The sequence below is a fragment of the Equus caballus genome, chromosome 20 (genome assembly GCF_041296265.1).
Source record: "Equus caballus isolate H_3958 breed thoroughbred chromosome 20, TB-T2T, whole genome shotgun sequence".
Classification (NCBI taxonomy): domain Eukaryota; kingdom Metazoa; phylum Chordata; class Mammalia; order Perissodactyla; family Equidae; genus Equus; species Equus caballus.
The window spans coordinates 6,988,377-7,007,903 of record NC_091703.1 but is presented as its reverse complement, the minus strand read 5'-3'; the positions used below and the strand labels follow the sequence as shown (position 1 = coordinate 7,007,903).

The following is a 19,527-nucleotide window of genomic DNA, read 5'->3' as shown; positions in this document are numbered from 1 at the left end:
CCAAAGGCCCAGTCAAATGTAGCTATCTTAGGAAAGTATGTCAGGAGGCAAAGGTACATGACAAATAAAGTGCGTCTTCTAGAAAGGCCAGAGTTACTTGACATTTTTATACTAAAAACATTTTTATACTAAAATGAGCATAAATGCATATGGAGCAGAATACACCATTTACATGAAGATCAATATGAGACTTCAAAGAAATGTTCTAGTTACTGAAGCCTCTTCAAGCCAAGCCCCAAGCCCCCATGAGTATGATTTTGTGTATTAATTACTTCTGTATAATAGGATCTCGTTTCTAACTCCCTCTTCTATTCTGTTCATTTCTCTCTCTTTGGGCTAGTGCCACAGTGTTTTAATTGTATCTCAAAAATGCTTTAATATCTTTCTTTTCAAAATGTTCTTTCTTATTCTTGTCTTCATATTCATTCAAATAAACATTAAAGTCATTTTGCCAAGTATCTCAAAAAATCCTGTTAGGATTTTTATCATCATTGTGTTAAACATAAATTAATTTGGCAAAAGATTAACATTTTTATGATTCAGTATTTCCATGAACATGGTATATCTCTCATTTCATTCAAATTTATATTTCTAAGTTTTATGATTTTCTTTCTAAAAATCACACGCATTTCTTATTAAGATTTTCTAGGTGTGTTATTTTTGTTGTTGTAACTTTTGTTAATCTCTTTTCTCATATTTTCAGTGTGATCCACTCAGATGCTGGCTTCTTATATGTGAAAATGGAAAGGCATGCCCATCTGAGCAGCTACTCTCCTTCCAAATATGGAAACTAAACACCAAAGGTGGAGTTTGCTTGTAAAAAGCCTGTAAATTGATGACGATAATGGTATCTTTATCATAAAGTTGTTGTGAGATTAGAATTAAACACTTTATATTAATTGATTTAGTTAATTAAATGCTTAGAACAGTGCCTAGCACAAAGAAATGCTCATTAAATGTTACCATTACTTTCATCATCGTTATCATTATTACTTTTTAGTAGTAATAGCATTACCATCATTAATAGTTATAGTATAATTATTACAATGCCAGGGGCAAGATTTGGCACTATCCCCCATTGAACAGGGAACCATCCCTGCCTGGGTGGTTTTACCACTTCAGAGAGGGAAGAGAGCAGGGACAGTCCTACCCCTTGCCTTCACCAGCAAAGCCAGATGTCAATGTCTCTCCCATAACTTTTCAGTGACCAGGGGCACCTCCTTTTCATACCAAACTGCACTAACCAGCTAGAAGTATCATGGGCCCTACCTGGACCGGAAGCTGTGGCCTAGAGCAGAGGCGAGGAAAGAATGGACTTGGCAGTCAGTCCTCAAGTCCAGCCCAGAAAGTTCCAATTCAAAACCAGGTGGTGGTCTTGGGCATCACTGACACCCTCTCTCCACAGTGCAGGGGAGTTTAATAAGTACAGAATCATACACTCTATGACGAGAGAGTGAGGCATTTTGGAGGTCCTTGAGGTCAGGATCTGAGACCCTGTGGTATTCAACTTGACAACAGACAGGCCTTGCACAATGCTGTGCACATAAGTAACATTTAACAACCCTTCATTACTGCATACCTGGTGCCGTTCTTATTTAATCCTCCAACAGCAGGAAGGCATTTAATGTATTTGGGCCCTAGGAAGTATTTGGGGCAATTGGTGCATTTTCTTCAAGTCTAGTATCTCATTTGATTCTCGGAACAACCCTGTGAAATAGGCAGGGAGTAGCAGAGGCCCCACCTCCCCCATCCCTGGTGATTGAGCCCAGCTCCTCTGGGTCAAAATCAGATCGAGATGTGTTGCACTGGAGACAGCGCATTGCTTCAGATGAGTAAGCAATGAAGACCTGAAACATTGTACTAAATTTTATTTTCCTGGATCCTACTTCTTCCTCCCCAGCAGGTTATTTGTCTAATGAGTCTCAGAGCTCATAAGTGTTTCTGGGCCATCCAGTCATCCCATCTACTTGCAGTTGAGTAATCTGTGTATTTTTCTAATGGACTCTAATGCTAACTCCTAAAGTTTATAGAATAAAGGTGTGATCAGCTTTAATGACCAATTTATGCACGGCTGTATAAGTCAGTTTGGGATTCCGGAGGGACTGTAAATTGGAGCTGTTAATTGCGCCTCCTCACTTCCATTGACCAGTTCCTCTCACCTGCAGCTTGGAAGCAACATGCTCTGTCATTAGCACTGCAGCATCCGTCCCCACCTGGCCCCCTGATGCATGCTGACACATTTTATAGCCTAAATAAATGTGACACAACAGTTACACAAACATTTATTGCCTCGTCTCTATAGCCCTCATTGAGATAACTTTTTAATATTTCTTCTCTATGTGAACTGAATATTTCCCTTACCTCTTCTGTAATTGCTCTAGGTTGCTCCCTCATAGCCCTGGATTATAGCCTTAAACCTTCTGCTGGGCCAAATTTAAATCATTTGATTTTGCTTAACAGTGAGTGAACATTCTTTTACAGTAAATGGTCCTATTGCTATTTTTGTTAACTTGCCTTTATCAGTTCCATATTTCCACTAGTAGCTCTCCGCCAAAGCACTTTATGATCACTTATAGATCTGGGTTTTAGAACCATTAGACATAGAGCCTTATAAGCAGGGATACCAGACAGTGGTATTTTTAGTTATCAAGTACTTACTGAGCACCTTCTACGTGCGTGGCACTATCCTAAACTATGCTATGAGGCAGCTAAGTCAAGTAGAACATAAGCCCCTCCTTTTTCCTACTCCCCATCAGTCACTGATACTCACACAGAGTAACTGAAACAGGCACACAAATGATGATGGTACAAGGCTGCATGAGTGTCACCCGAGTGGCACAGATACGTGCAGTAAGTGTTCCCAGGCGAGAGAGCCCCTTCTGCAGAGCAGGCCAAGGGAAGCTTCAACCATTGGCCCAAAGGGTAGCTGGGCTTTTGCCTGGTAGACATGGAGTGAGCCTTTCTTGGTGAAGTGGCCTGAGCAAAGACACAGAAGTTAGAAGCCCCAAGGTCTCCTGGCAGTCAGTGACAAGCTCACTGACATGAGAGGGTGGACGGCCGTCAGAGGACTGCAAACATCAACCAAGGGGCCTGCATGGATGGAAGGATATTAATCTTTGTGCCCTCTTAACACTATTAACATTAAGATCTGATTTCATTCTTTCTCTTTCCCCAAAGAGCCATAAAAGTGTTCTATCGGAATGGAATTTTTAAAATCTAATTCATACTCCTGTCAAAACAGACTATGAATTTTAAGATTTGTTTTGATTTAAAGTTTTCTAAAACTTGAGCTCTTTGGGTCACCCCGTTGCTTTTCATTCTGTAGCTTTCTTTGGAGCCTTTTACGTGGAGCTTGATTGGAACTAGCTCACCCCATTATCACAACTGCGTTTCTTTCAAGAGAGCAGCTACCCCCAAAGGCTCCACGCTTCAGATGGTGGACTTTGAGAAACTCGTCATGTGTTAACTGTGTTCGTGGGCCTTCTGTTAGGAACACAGCAGAAGAGCATGCAGCAGAGAGCCCTGTGTTCTTGTTCTAGCCCATCCACCGGGAAGGAAGGTGGCCATTAGCACATGCGGCGTCCACACAGTGAGACCCCTGGGAGGAGGCGTGTTCATTCTGTGATGGATGTGCTGCTGGGCCTTCAAAGGGTCCACAAAGGGAGCTGTCAAACAAATGACTCTTTTTGGAAAATAGTTTTGCAAGATCTATCAGGAACCATAAAAATATTCATACCCGTTTACCTAATAATTCCACTTCTAGAAACCTTTTATAAGAAAAAAAAATCAGAGATGCTATAAAAGATTTATACATAAGAATGGTAATCCCAGCGCTAAGTGGAAACAATGTAAATGTCCATATGACAATGATTAAATAAAGTATATCTTTACAATGGAATATTATGAAGTTATTAAAAATATCCTTTCAGAGAACATTTAGTGACATAAGGATTATAATATGAAGTTAAGTAGAAAAAGCAAGTTATGATATGATTCCCAATTTAAATATTGTGTATTTGTTTACTCATACACACACACATGCATTTTAAATCTGTGAATTAAAAGACTAGACAGAAAAATACCAAAATATTAATAGCCACATACTCTAAAGCCAATATTTAGGGAAAAATAACAAGATCTTCATAAAGTGCTTGTGTAGTTTTAAATTTTAACTTCAGAAATTTCCAGGCTGTCTGTTAATGGCACCTTGCCAGGTGATAGGGATATTGTTTCTACTTATCCTAGGGCACAGCTCACCTCCTTCTCTGCAGCGACTTCTTTTTCAATAGTCATATGATCTACGATTAAAATTCACAATATGCATTCATATCAGTTAGGATTTAGTTTAGGTGTGTATAACAAGAAACCCAAATAACAACAGCTCTAAAAAAAATGGAGGTTTATTTTTCTCTCAGCCAAAAAAAAGTTGACATTAAGCTTTCCAGGGCTGGTATGGTGGCTCCATGGTCATCAAAAACCTGGGCATCTTCTTTCTGTCCGTCATCCTTAGTGTGTGGCTCCCATATCAAACTTATCTCACGGTGCTGGATGGCTGCTGATGTTCCAGCCATCAGGTTCATATTCCAAGCAGAAAGGAGGCAAAGTAAGGAGAGGCAGTGGAGTGCTCCTGAGCTGAGGCAGCCCCCTTTAAAGAACTTCCCCAGAAGCTAACACCTCATTGGCCTCCTCTAGCTACAAGGGAGGCTGGACAATATAGTCTTTTGGATGTATATATTGTCCCCAGTAAGGAAAAAGGAGAGACAGATATTGGGTAGGCCACAATTATATAATGTGGTTATCTTAAATTTTAATAAATGTTTTTTCACCCCTTCATTGAAGTTTTTGTGATTGCTACAACTGTGTTAAAGTTACATGTAATTAATGTTAAAAAGAATCAGCATTGGCTAGGGAAATGGAAGAGGAACAACGTTTTGGGAAAAGCACTGGACAGGGGTCAGCAGATGTAGATTCAGGTCTTTGCTCCTCCATGAGTTGACCTCTCTGAGCCTTCATTCCTCACCAGAACAATGAGAGTGGTAATTCTTGTCTACGGGGATTGATCTTGAACTTGATCTTGATCTTGATCTTGTTGGTTCTCTCTTCTGTACATCACCCACGTATTTCCCTGGCCTGCCCAGCTCTGTACCTGCTGTTTGCCTTCACACCTTAGTGAAGTGATCTTTTTAACCACAAATCTGAGTAAGTCAGTCTTCTATTTTTAATTTTTAAAAATTTTCCTGAGAATGAGTTTGGCATCCCTGATTTGGCCATAGCCTCCCTTCCTCTTATTCTCTCTCTTCTCTACCCACCTGCCATCCACATTCACAGCCTATGACGTCTTTGACGTTCTCCATAAGCCCAGATGCATCATGTGCGTTCGCAGCCTGCTGCCTCTGTGGGTGCCATCCCTCCATCTGCAATGTGCTTCTCCCTAGTCCCTGGGTCTGCTACTCAGCCCGCTGAACTCCTCTGAGGCCTCACTTCAAAGCCATCTCCCCTGGGAAGTCTTTGAACCCCCTCCGGCTGAGCCCCGTCTCCTGCTGTATTCCTCTAGTCCTGCATGTTGCCCACGTTGGTAGCACCTACTGGACCGTAGGGTGATCACCTCCTTTCTTGTCTGTCTCCCCTCCCAGACTCGGAGCTTCCTGAGGGCAGGAGTCACGTCCTCATGTCTCGCCTGACCACAGTGCCTGGCGCAGCAGGTGCTCACCGCTTGTCTGTCTGATAACTGGGGGCTGTGGCTGCTCTTTGAGGCCTCCTCTAGGGTTCGCTGGGTCTTTCATTCAACAAACACCTGTTCCTAGTGTGCAGCAGGTGACTGGCATTGCACTTAAAAGAAAGACCCCTGCCCTGTCTCTCCGTCTCCGCTGCACACAGCCATTTGTTCCCCATTTCCCTTGGCCCCCTTCTTTCTCTTTCACTCGTCAGTGGTCTGCTGAGCACTGTTGTCTGCCAGGACTGTGGGCCACAGAGTAACAGACATGCATGCTTCACCAGCTAGGAAGATGTAGCAAATGGCATGGGAAAATGGAAAAATTCAGATGGTCTACTGGGGCTGTCATTGGTGTACCTTAGTAGTGACATAATCTCCCCTTTTCCTGGGTCACCATTTTGAAATAGGGTATTAAGGCAAGAAGGGAAGCCACCTGAGGGTCTTGAAGCTGACCTCTGGCCACTCTGGTGGCTGCTCTAGCCTTTGGGAGTTTCCTCATTTACTTAAAGATCAGTTAGTCACCCCAGATTACCCACAGACAGTGGCCAACTGCTCTGAAATCCTTTCTTCACCAATTCTACCTGCTCCTAAGAAAGTATCACATACTTTTGGAGAAAAATTGTGATGAAGACCCTTTGTTCAAAAGGAAGGACCAGTCACCTTCTGTGGCCCTAGGTTATGGCTCCAGCATCCACCTGGGACAGTGGGAACATTTGGGCACTAACAGAGACACTTCATTTAAGAGGACACTTAAAAAGAAAAGGGCAGGAAAGAGGAGAGGCAGGAGGTGAATAAAGAGACTGCTGTCCTCAGCCACACCAAGTCAGGTGTCCCCATATCATTTGCATCACCCTTAATGCCACCCTTTCTCTAGCCCAAAATAGACAAAACACATGCTGCTTTATGCTGGAAGTTTCTCCTTATGGAAGAAACAGTTCTAAAGGATGGTGGTCCTCTTAGGTGAGGAGTTGTTGTGCACACATCTGGATGGCTCTCCCTCCAGCCACCAGCTGGGGAACCTGGTGGATAGTCTCACCAAGCTCAGGACAGCCCAAGAAACCCAGGCTTCGGCTGCTGGTGCCATTTCAAAGGCAAGAAGGAGTGAGTGTGTGGATCTCTAACATGTTCTCACAGTGAGGGTAGTGGGAATTAGATGGTACAGGGAATTAGCAAAGGCAAATCTGATGACTACACTTTGCCCCACAGTCCAGTTTCCAGCAGGGGACAGCTCTGTGATAGCATACATTTGCATTTAAATGTTAAAAATGCTCTTTCTGACTTTTCACAGTGAATGGAGTCCCATGGTTCTTGATCTGTGTCTTTTCTTTGCCTTCAGGTCCACATTGGCCAACTGTATTCGACTGACAAGCTTATCATTGAGACTCAGGAGAAGCCCAGGACCTAGCGAGCCGGGACCAGCCACTACCGGTAGCCATGGACCACCTTCAGCATCCATTCTATGCTTGGGATGGGGGCTCCCAACAGACCACGAATGGCCTCTTCCATCAGCTTAAAATAGCTTCTTGCTCTGCCTGCCCCGTAGGAGCTGATAAACTGAGTGAGGTTTCCGTTCTTCTGCAGCCTTAGTGAAAAAGGATGGCTGTCTCTCCTTGGTTCAAGTGTTAGAATGAGGAGCTGGAGTTCACTCACAATAATGCTGTGTATTATTGTGTCTCCTCTCCACCCCACCCCTCCTTTGTAGCTCATCACCACTTATACAGAGCATTTCCAGACTTTGTTTTTTGATCCTTGACAATAAACAGAATTGTCTCCCTCAGCCTTCTATACCAGATAGACTCATCTTCATAAATGCACTTTCGTTTCCTGCTGATGCAGGTCCTGCGGGGGGCGGGGGAGGAAGGCCAACAGGAGCATCCAGCCCTGAGCTGAGTCCTCCCTTTGTGAAGGCAAGTGCAAGCACCAGAGATTTAGGGGACACCAGGGAGTAGGGAAGGGCCGAAGGTCTGGAAGATGCACCCTGTGATTTATACCTGGGCCCATGCAACCACAAAGGTGGCCCACGTGTGGACACACACCTGGAGACAGGGTACTTCACAACCTGGCTACTCAGCATGTGGTCTGAGGATCAGCAATGTCTGCCCCACCTGGGGGCCTGTTGGAAATGCAAAATCTCAGGCCCCACCCCAAGACTTTAATCAGAATTGTCAGTGGAACACATCGCAGCGACTCCAGCACACACTGAAGGCTGAGAGGTGCCGCTCTCAGCACTGCTTCCCCGAGCTCACTCACCAAGTCAGAATCACCCGGAGAGTTTGAGCGTTTCTAAAAACACAAGTATCTTGGCACTTCACTCCTTGGATTCTGACTTAGTGAGTGAGAGGTGAGGCACAATAATTTATATATACATTTTTAAAGCATTCTCTGTTTTTAATGTTTAGCCAGTTCAGGAAACTCTGCTCTTTGAGTATGTTATGGGTAATAAAGATATCATTTATATATCAGTTCAAAACATGGAAAGAAGGTATTAGGTGACTGACTTGACTTCTGGGGAGTTTATGAGGGACCCAGGCACTGTCCAAGTGACTTCTTATTTCTGTTTGTAAACAGTAGTAAGTGAATTCATTACTTATGTGTTTAGGTTTGGTACAGGCTCATATAAATATTTACAGGTCCTAAAATAGCCACGACAGTGTCACCGAACCTGTTCCTGAGCCATTTTAATTCTCACTGTCCTGTGAGTCGAGCCTGAGCAGTCTGAGTACACATCCTCCTCACTCTCATGGCACAACATTGTGTCTATCCATCTCATCTATGGATTATACGTTTTGTTGTAATGGTGCATTCAAAATAGATTAAACATGTAGTATTCTATTTGCCAATACAACTTGTGATTTCAGGATGCTTTTGCCCATGGATAGTCTTGTGCACCTGTGAGACCAGTGCAGTTCTGGATCTGTTACCCTCTGAAAAGTCCCCACACAGTCTGGGGGCTGTGGTGTGAGACTAACTGTTCCACAGACGGTGAACATCAGAGATGTCTCATCAGACTGTCTCGGGCAGTCTCCTGGCCCTTGTCTGTGAGCCGGGGGCACTTTTCCACCCTGCCTCAGTAGAGGACGTGGTCCTTCAGCAACAACTACATCCGACAGCCGTGCTAACGGATGTCACCTCTGATTTATACTTCATTCATTAAAGCAGCTGCCCCTTGGAAACCCAAGTCCCGATTGCAACCTTTCCCCTCGCAGTATGAAATTTCTGGCAGGAAAACAGCTCCACAGGAGACTTTCCCCCGCCCCGATTTTAGTCACAGAGGCAGTGGGCCCAGCAAACTGAACTTGTTCTTCAGGCCTTTAACAGCAGCTTGCTTTTATGTCAATTGAAGCACATGAACAGGTTTCAACATGCCCAAAGCCTTAATAAACGGAGCTAAATTTTGTAACTCAAATCAAATTATGCATTTGGAATCTGTGGAAAGATCTGAGAATTCTGTGACATAAAAAGCCACAAACAAGGGTCTTGATCCTCCCTCAAATTCCAGGTGCAGGTATAGCAGGCAGAGCCTCACCTGGGAATTGCTCAATTCAGAGGACCCAAAGTTGACCCTAGAGCTTTGAATAAAGTGATATTCCCATGGAGACTATTGCTTGTGTTTCCATAGTAAGGCATTCCACTTGCTTGAGTAGACCCCAGCTGAGGGACTTGGGGTGAGAGGATTGTTAGAGAGCTGACCCTCCATCTCTGTCGGCCTCACAGAACTCTTTAGTAGATGCAGCTGTTCTGAAGGTGGGATTCAGGCCGGGGTTTAGAGATCACTTTCCAGTGTCAACATTTAGCCAACAAGAAATACTGCCATAAGGTAATTTATGCTGAGACAAAAAACCATTGGCGAAGCATGGCTGTTTCCTAGAGATAACGTTTGGTTGGTCTGGCTGTAATGTTTTAATATCTTATGTGGCCAAGTACGTGACTATGTTATCCCAACAGCTATTGTTCTCTGTGTTGTGGAACTGAAATATGATCGTCCTGGAATTGATGTGGCTTGCTTTCCATCTACTCTGCCCTGCCACCAAGGAGCAGTTACCTTTAATTCCCTTCATCCAGAGCCTCACCCAACATCTCAAGCCCCCAGATACAACCAGTAGTGCAACCAGGAGCAAAGGGGACAGGCTGGGGTGAAGTCTACAGAGATGACAAAGCATCAGAGCCGATAGACATTAGAGATCACCTAGTCCAACCCCCAAATCTGCAGGTGTGAAAACTAAGATCCTGAGCATCTCTTTATCATTTGCAGATCCAGGCCCTTTCCCCTACAGGCCTTTCTCTCATCTTTCTTGTCATTCATTCAGTATTGATTTAGAGCCAGCTAGTGCCAGGTGCCAAGGAGAGACCAGCACAGGATACAAGACACAGCCTCTGCCTTCACAGAGCTTGCAGTCTAGCAGGGAAAGCCAATGAGAAAGTGACAGGTCTGACAAGCGTTACAAAGGGTGAAATACAGTGCTCTAGGAGCTCATGGTGGGGCTCAGGGAAGGCCTCCCTGAGGAAGGGAGGTGGAAGTTTAAGATTAAATGAGGAGGAGTTGACGGGGCAAAGGGTAGGGAGAGGAGCTCTCTAGGCAAGAGGAATAGCATATGCAAAGCCCTGAAGTGTGGAGGGGAAGTGCAATGCAAGGAACTAAAAGAAGCTGAGGATGGCTGGCAGACAAGGATTGGTAGAAAGTCAGGGACCACACCGTGGAAGGCCCTGGGAGCCTTGGCCAAAGGACTGTAAGGAGCTGTTGAAGTTTTTAAGAAGGATGGCATTTGTATTTTTAAAAGGTCACACTGCTATAGGGGGAATAGATTAGGAGGGATGCAGGGAAACCAACTTGGCCGCGGGGGGGGGGGGGGGGGTGGCGGGCGGGTTAGATTGAACATTGTAATCCAGGCAAGAGATGGTAGCAGCTTCAGCTAGGAGAGTGACAGCTCAAAAGGAGCATCACTGTCACCCTGAGAAGAACTTGCTTTGACTAGGTTGCTCTTCCAAGGGGGATGAGAGACATGTGGAGCAGAGATGCCCCAGCTAAGCCTGGTGTACATGAGCCAGCTCCCAGCTGACTGCAGATGCACAAGGAAGTCCAGCTGAGCCTCCCAGCCAAGTCTAGCTTAGATCAGCCAACTTCAGCCAACCCTCAGACATGTGATAATACATTATTGTTTGATTGATAAAACAATAATACATTATTGTTTAAAGTACTGAGTTGGGGGGTAGTTTGTTTTGAAGCAATAACAAACTAATAAAGGGAGCATCTAGTATATTACCTTAATTTATTACTTTTCCAGGGCCACATAGCAAACCAAAGTGTAGGCAGACAAACTTGGCAAAACTGTGGGTCTCTTGTATAGGGCCACTTCCACAAGTATCTTCAAAGTACCGTGTACAGGTCTCACAGGTCTTACAGACAGAAGGGGTTGCAAACCACTGGACCCCATTAGAGTGTACATTGAGAACAAAACAGGACAAACAAAAGAAAACAGAGTCAACAGGACTTGATGACTGATTGGATGTGAAGTGTGTAGGGGTGTGAGGGGAGGCCAGGAGGAGTCCCAGGTTTGGGGCCTGGGTAACTGAGCAAACGTTGGGCCACTGGTTGAGAAAAGACAGGAGAGGGCACTGTCTGAAGCTTTCTCCTGCCAGGTTCAAACAACATCAAGTTCAGGCGGAAAGACCAGTGTCTATGAATTTATAGTTTACTTTCAATGGTTGAAAATATTATTTGTTTATTTGTTTTACCAAAAAAAAAAAAAAATCCATTGGAGTAATACAATTTGAAAGACCCTTATAAAGAGATTTTATCTGTTGCTCTCTGTAGAACAAATATCCTCTTTCTATAGGTAAAGCCTATAGATAGTATTATCACTGGGGACAGGGATAATAGGGGGAAATTTTCTGTATTTAGCAAAAGATGACATGAAATTTTAAAAAACAAAAGGCTGAGGAAGGTTGGTCTACCTACTCTAAAAATATGGTCCTAAGAATGAAACTAAAATGCACAGTAAAATATCAAGAAGTATACAGAAAGTACACAAATACGTTTTATAACAAAATGAGCTGCTTTTTTCCTTTGGTTAAGTATGTCATTAAAACTGTTATTTGCTTGCTTTTTTTTTTTTTTTTTTTTTGATTTTTTTTGAGGAAGATTAGCCCTGAGCTAACATCCATGCCCGTCTTCCTCTACTTTATGTGTGGGACGCCTACCATAGCATGGCTTGCCAAGTGGTGCCATGTCCACACCTGGGATCCGAACCGGAACATGTGCACTTAACCGCTGTGCCACTGGGACAGCCCCTGCTATTTGCTTTCTTGCTTAAAGAATATCTCAGGTATTGAGGCCAGGCTGTAAGTATAGCAGCAGCTCAAGGAATAATCAGCACTCTGAAAGCAGGAGAAAGCATTTCCCACACCACAAGTAACGTTCTCTGAGTTGGGAACTCTTCTTCTGAACCTACCCACAGTCGTGGACAAGTTCCTTGAGAAATATGATCTAAACCCAGATGACCAAATCTTGACTAAGGGCACCAGCCATATGGACCATTTAAAGAACATTTCAAATGTTAAACTGTGCCAGTGGCTTTAAGCCGGTGGCCCCATGTGTGATTCAGAAGCCACAGGAAGTGGCCCCATTTTCTGAATCATTGGGAGGGACACCTCTAGTGAGGTCACACAGACGAAGGTGGCGAAGCCCGTGTGATTGCTCATTACCACGAAGGAGTGGAACAGCCAACAGGAACTTGTGCTGTTCCCAGGTCAGCAGACGCCTCATCGCCAATCTGGTGTTTGCCAATTGTGACAAAGGATCTAGAAAACAGCTGGAACTTCACGGAGAGAGCAGTGATTTATGATAGAGCAGGCTTTTTCTCCCACAGTTTGCCCAGAATCTCTATGGACAGTGGCTCACCTTGCCTCTGAGAACAAATGGGATCCTTCACTTCTCCTTCCTGGGGCTGTGGCCCTTAGTACTTCAAGGAACCATTCATGAAAATTGCTTCTCATGTTGAGCTCCATTTGGGGAGTAAGATACATGCTCCTGCTTTTGCTCAAGGACAAAGTTTTAAGTCCAAAGACTATAAAGAGAGAGCCCCAAAGGAGAACTCTCAGAGATGAATCTGACTGTATTCTCTATCTGGTGGGGACCACTGACACCACCATGGTGACAGCAAACAAAGTCAGTGTCTTGTTGTCTTGAAATTAGACCATAAGCAATTGTTGACACCAATAGAGTTGGAATTGCAATTGCTGGAGTCTTCCTGAACCAGATGTCCCAGACTTAAAATACCTGTGCTGACCAGTGTGCCATGTCAGTCATGCGGCATTCTGGCTGCACCTCCCAGAGAAGTGGGACTTCCAGAGATCAGCCGCATCAGCATGAAAACAAGGAAAATGGATTCCTATGAATGGTCTGCATCCTTTTCCTATTCAAGTGGTAAGCTTTCTCAAAAAGTTCAGCTGTACTAAATAGAAACCTTTTTCTGTCATCAGTCAGTGTTACTTTATTTGCAAGTTTCACTTAAATGTCTATTGGTTAAACATTGTTAAAACACTAGGTGAAGTCACATGACTTAATCTGTCTTGAGTACAGAGACAGTTTAATAAGTATATAATTGGTTCTACATTTTATTTATTTTTTTGGTGAGGAAGATTGGCCCTGAACTAACATCTGTTGCCAATCTTCCTCTTTTTGCTTGAGGAAGATTGTTCCTGAGCTAATATCTATGCCAATCTTCCTCTGTTTTGTGGGACACCACCACAGCATGGCTTGATGAGTGGTGTGTAGGACAGTGCCCCGCATCTGAACCTGTGAACCCCGGTCCACCAAAGCAGAGCACATGAACTTAACTACTATGCCACTGGGCCAGCCCCTGGGTCTAGATTTTTAAAGGAGTATTTCATGTAGGTGCATAGATGTAATAAACACAGCACATGCTGGATATAGATCAAGGACTACAATATTACTGCTTAAGTGTCTTGTCAAGATTTGCTAAATATTCTCTTCAAACATGTGAGATATTTAGGATTATTAATTTGCCAAATTTTAACATGTATTTCCAGTTTAAAAATAGCCTTAGGCTTCCTTGTGGGACTATATAAATAGGAGCTTGTTCAAAGGGGGGAAATGATATCTCAGTAACTTGGACTGCAAAAAATAAAACATTCCTTCTTAAAAGGAAATTGGAAAACAGGAATATGGTGTGACGAGAGGAATGAGGATGGCAGAAACAGGCCAGCCACTGGGACAGGACAGCCTGAGACCTGGGGAAGACCATCATAGATGAGGGGCTCTAACTCCAGCTGGGCACCGATTGACTTGGTGATGTTGCCTCAGTCCCCTCAACTTGGGCCTTTGTGGGATGGACAGATCCCAGGACCCCTAATGACCTCTCTAGCTTGAAAAACCTGCAATTCCAATTAAATCAAAAGGAAAGAAACTGTCCTGGAGACCCTTCGAATGTTAGTTTTTGGAAAAATTAGCAGGAAATATTTAGGACCAGTCCTCAGCAGTGGTGGTCTTGTCGTGTTTGGAGGTTTGGTGCTATTATGGCTGGGCCAGAGCTTTCAGCCCTGCTCCTGGTCCATGACAGCCCACATCTGGGATGAAACTGGGCAGCAAAGCCAGCTGGGCCCTCTGCAAAGGCAGAGGGAACTCTGGGAGGAGGCCCATGGCTCCTGAGAATCCTCACCAGCCTCCAGTCCAGGTTCTGACACAAGTGTGTTTCCAACATTTTCTGAACTGAAAGCTTTGTCTTCCTGGCTTCTGCTGGCTTCTGAGATTCCTAAAACAGAATTTGGATTCAGCTGAAAAAGAAGGGACATCTATCGCTTACCCAGGAGTAACTTTTCCCTTGCATGTCTTTCCAACAGAACAGGATGGGGTTAAAAAAGAAAGTTCTGAAGGTACTCAGGGGAGAGTGAGTAGCTGGGGTGGAGGCACGCTGTGGGCCAATATGAGCCAGGGCTCCCTGCCCCTGAGAATCTGTCCTCATTGTGGGGAGACCAGCTAAACATGCGTGAAAAACTGGAAAATGAGCAAGTGCTAGCCTGGCTGCAAGAGCAGGAGAACAGCATGGACTGGAGAGAACTCACAGGGACCCAGGGGTTGAGAAGCCTCAGTGGGGAGCGGAGCATTAGGGCAGGGAAGGCGGAGAGCACACCTATGGGAGCACCATGCGGGGCAGGCACAGGGGTGAGTGTGCCCTGGAACAGGGAGCAAAGCCTGGTCCTGAGAGGCTTCCTGCCGAAAAAATAGACTGGTCCATAAGGTACCTAAGCTACAGACATCCCAGAAAGTCATTCATTCCTTCCTCTTCCGGCTCTGCCTCCCTGACAGTGAGATCCCGGGTAAGTAGCTTCTCTAAACTCCTACTTCCTCCTCCATGAGATGGATCTAACCGCATACTTACCTTACAGGCTTGCTGTGAGGACTGTAAATGCGTACCGCACATCAAGTGTGTCTACCGTGTGTCAGGCAGAGAAGCAAGCCACAACTGTCAGCTGTTTATCATTCACTTAGAAACTGTGTCAGACACCTTAGCGATATAGAAATGGACCGGATGTGGATTCTTCCCCTAATTGCAGTACATTTAGCACTGGCTTAAGACATGTATGTGAATAGCTTTACAAAGTCTAAAGTGATAAGTTCACCAGGAGAGGCACCCATGAAGCAGGGCTCAAAGGGAGCGGGGGGTGAGATACATAAGAAGGAGAAATTACTTCTGCTTGAGCTGTAAATTCTAAGGAAGAAGTCTGAGGTTTATTTGGTGGGAAAGGGAGTTGTTAAGCCAGGGAATGGTGGTATGCAGCAGATTAACTGGGTAGTGACACAGAGAATGCCCATGAGCGGAGAGCCAGCCAGGAATCGTTGCAGGAACTTAGATATGAGGGGACTAAGGCCTGGCCGAGGTCAGTGCCATGTGCATTGGATGTGGAGGAAAGAACGAATCCAAAAGGTATTTCCAAATGACAGACTTGATGAGAGACTGGATACACAGAATAAAGAAAGGGAGTGAAGCAAAGGTAACTTGAATGTTTTGATCCTGAAAGACTGACACAGTGGGGTTGCCTCTCACTGGAATCATAAGATGTAGGGCGACAGCACACCTCATTAATGCAAATGCACGTCCACAGACACACACTTCACTGCACGTCCACAGACACACACCTCACTGCATGTCCACAGACACACGCCTCCCTGCACGTCCACAGACACACACCTCACTGCACGTCCACAGACACACCTCACTGCACATCCACAGACACCTCACTGCACGTCCGCAGACACACACCTCCCTGCACGTCCACAGACACACACCTCACTGCACGTCCACAGACACACGCCTCCCTGCACGTCCACAGACACACACCTCACTGCACGTCCACAGACACACACCTCACTGCATGTCCACAGACACACGCCTCCCTGCACGTCCACAGACACACACCTCACTGCACATCCACAGACACCTCGCTGCACGTCCACAGACACATATCTTGATGCACAGCCGTATGTCTGCATTTCACATTAGTGTGTGTGTATGTGTTTTATTTGCAGTGGAGATCCTTTGGGGTATCTGCCCATCTCCTGAGACCCCCTTTTGCTCCCTCACAACAGGAGTCAGGAGCTCTTGACAACCATTTTGCATCATAACCCTACCCCTACTTCCAGCCACAGCTAATGGAACAGGGATGGATGCCTGACCCAAAGTGAACCAAATTTTTTCTCTTATAAACTTGGAACTAGGAGTGAGAGTTCGGTTTCTACCTGAGCTGTTTGCTGGAGCTCAAGTGACATAGACTTGGTAGGCACAGAGCAGCCATCCTCCATTTATCATGTACACAGAGAAGAGGAGAAATCCAGTCTGCAGGGCAAGAAGGATGCAGCAGAACAGAGCAGAGACAAGGCAGAGGGAATCCCTCCTGATTCTGCAGCTTCACACTTCTTGCCTTTAGAGTGCACATGACAGCCCAGAATCCATCAAACCAACTCCCCTGTTTCTTCAAGCTGGCTTGAGTCTGTGTCTGTAACTTGCAGTTTGGAACACTGACCCTGCTTTATTTTACTGAAATATGGGATCATGTTGAGGCCTGCAAGAGGTTAGTTCACATTTCTTAGTAGGTAAGTTCCCCTCTGAGAAGGGGACCTCATCCTAGTGTCAGTCCCCCAGAAGCAGTAGGGAATGGAAACTTTGATGATGGGACATGGGTAGGAAGTGAGGGAAGTTGACCTTGTCCAGGTATTAAGAGGTCCAGATGTCTAGGGCTGCACCCTCATGAGAGACCAAGTTCCGAGGAAAGGAGCAACCCAAGTAAAACCTTTCCTTCCTATGGATGAACTCCAGATATGTTGTCTTCTCTGTGTTTGTATCTGTTGTAACAGGATATGGTTAAGAGCAATGGATCTGGGTCAGGCTGTCCTGGGTTCAAATCCAAGTTCAGTCTCTTACTGCTGGGTACCTTACTCAACCTCTCTGAGACTCAATTTCTTGAAAATTCAGAAATAGGAGTAATATGTCTCTCACACAGTTGTGTTTGAGTCTCTAAGGGGCCCAGTAAATAGCACACAACCTCTTCCCAATCCAAGTTTTGTACCATTTAAGAAATAAAAAGGTCAGTAGAAACAATGTCATCCTTATAATTGGTGTAGGCTACAGTGAACAACACTGCCCAAGTATGAGTTAAAACGGGTTACGTAAGTCCATATTCCCAGGGGGACCCTTCACACCAGGGAAGTGTGAGTCTGCAGAGTGTACACACTGTCCAGGTTGTGGCCTCCCACTGGTATGAGAGGAGACCCACCCTCAGAACCTGTGATAGATGAGCTCACACAACCAGGAAATGTAGACCAATGGCTGTCGCCCACCCGCTGGTCACTGCGGGCAGCAGTGAGGAATGGGGCAAGAGACCGCAAGTGTGGGAGAAAGCCCTCTCAGGAGCCAGAACTGTGTCCCTCCCCATCCCCCAACTGATGCAGTCCACCCTCGGTATCCATGGGTTCCATGTCCACGGGTTCACCCAACTTTGAAAGGCCTGGGATGGGTGCATCTGTACTGAACATGTACAGACCTTTTTTTCTTGCCATTATTCCCTAAACAATACAATATAACAACTATTTACATAGCACTTACATTGTACTAGTTATTATAAGGAATATGGAAATGATTCAAAGTTTACAGGAGGATATGCATAGGTTATATGCAAATATAATACTGCACCGTTTTATATAAGGGACTTCAGCATCCACAGAGTTTGGTATCCACCAGGGTCCTGGAACCAATCCCCTGTGGATACCCAGGGAGGACTAGTTGTTAGGACTGAGTGAAACAATCCAGGAAAGTGGCATCATATCCCATGAGTATCTAACCAAATTAAAGTCAACCATTCTCAGCAAGAGAGAGACATAACTGACATCTTTGGATATAGGGGTTCTGCCCACCATTGCGCTGGATGGGTGCATCTCAGGGAGATGTGAGATGGGATGTGTGGATCTGTAACTCCCTCCCTCTGTCGCATCCACACTGCCTCAGGACGTGAAGATCTCCATGTTCTCGCAATGACTGCAGTATGTGTTGTTTCCAGTTTTTTACTATGACAAACAACATTGCTATAAACATTTTTGTATGTGTCTCTTGATGCCCATATGTACACAGCTGTACATATGCGGAATTTCTCATCGTGGGGTCATGTGTGCATTCAGCTTCAGTAGATACTGCCAAACAAGTTTTCAGTGTAACAGTCCCACTCCTTGGATGTCTAGACATATATGCCTGTGAGAACAGGGCTGACGTAAAGGGGTGGACAGCCAGACCAGGCCTAGGCTGGGAAGCAGCTGTCTGCTGTGGGCGGCAGCAGCTTTTGTCCAAAGACCACCCCCACCCTGCAACATGAGGGAGGCTCATCTAAGGGAAACAGGCAGAGCCACATGGCCTACCAGAGATTCTCGCAGCACCAACTCCGGGGATTCTGAGTGCCAGATTTTCTGAAGAAAACGACATTTCCTTACATGTGTGGAGCTGGCTAGGGTTTGGAGAAGGAAGATGGAAACGTGAGTGCAGAGAATGTGCCTATAGATGTAGATTTGGAGGTGTTCACATAAAGGTCCACCGTCCCCAACGCAGGCTCCATGAGAGCCACGACCCCTGCATGTCTCCATCCCCACGTGTCCCCATGCCACAGCTGAGCCTGCCGCAGGGCAAGAGCGCTATCCACACTCGCTCAAAGAAGGAACAGATTTCCCAGGAGCTGACTGAGGAACGGTGGCCACTGCAGGGGAGTCAAAAGAATCAGACGTAGTTTCCCGCCATGGAATCTGCAGCATCTTTGTAAGAGAGCGGAGAGTTCAAGGTGGATTTCTGCAGGACAACATGGCAGACAGAAGGAGAATCAGCCCAGTAGAGCCTGACAAGGAGCAGCTTGGAGGGGAAGGGAGAGGATCAGAAGAAGGGGGGTCACAGAAACCAAAACAGGGTCGTGAAGAATGGATGTTCAACCATATCTAACAGTAGTCAACAAACAGGAGGCCCCCACAAAAGTAGCTTAAGATAAGTCAGATAATCTTTGAAGAAGCTATTTCAAGGAAATGCAACGATATAGGTCAGATGAACATATGTACATTGTATACATTATGTCACATCAACACATATACGTAATATACATCCCATATTGTGAACAAGAGGAAGCACATGGTATGTTTTCTCCCCAGGTAACAAGAACAGTTTGTTTGGTTAGCACCTTGGGGGCCACTGTAATTTGTTCCCCAAACTGGAAGATTCATGTATTCTTTCTACATTCAGAAGAAGTTAGACAACTTTTATCCTCAGAAT

General features: G+C 45.2%; 1 protein-coding gene across 9 annotated transcripts in view; it reads left to right on the top strand.

Annotated features, from left to right (window-relative positions):
• The window catches only part of LYRM4 (LYR motif containing 4), a 192,593-nt gene that overhangs the window by 155,513 nt on the left and 17,553 nt on the right, over window positions 1–19,527 (top strand). For 3 of the 9 annotated variants that reach the window (XM_070244908.1, XM_070244909.1, XM_070244907.1), the window contains 2 exons: window positions 5,139–5,199; window positions 5,634–5,740. In XM_070244908.1, coding sequence (XP_070101009.1) covers window positions 5,139–5,199; window positions 5,634–5,725 — 153 coding nt within the window. In that variant the 3' untranslated portion in view covers window positions 5,726–5,740. Of the gene's footprint in view, window positions 1–5,138; window positions 5,200–5,633; window positions 5,741–7,049; window positions 7,491–11,852; window positions 13,137–19,527 lie in introns of those variants that run through there. The other 6 variants (XM_070244911.1, XM_070244912.1, XM_001489627.6 and 3 more) reach the window with 3 other exon arrangements.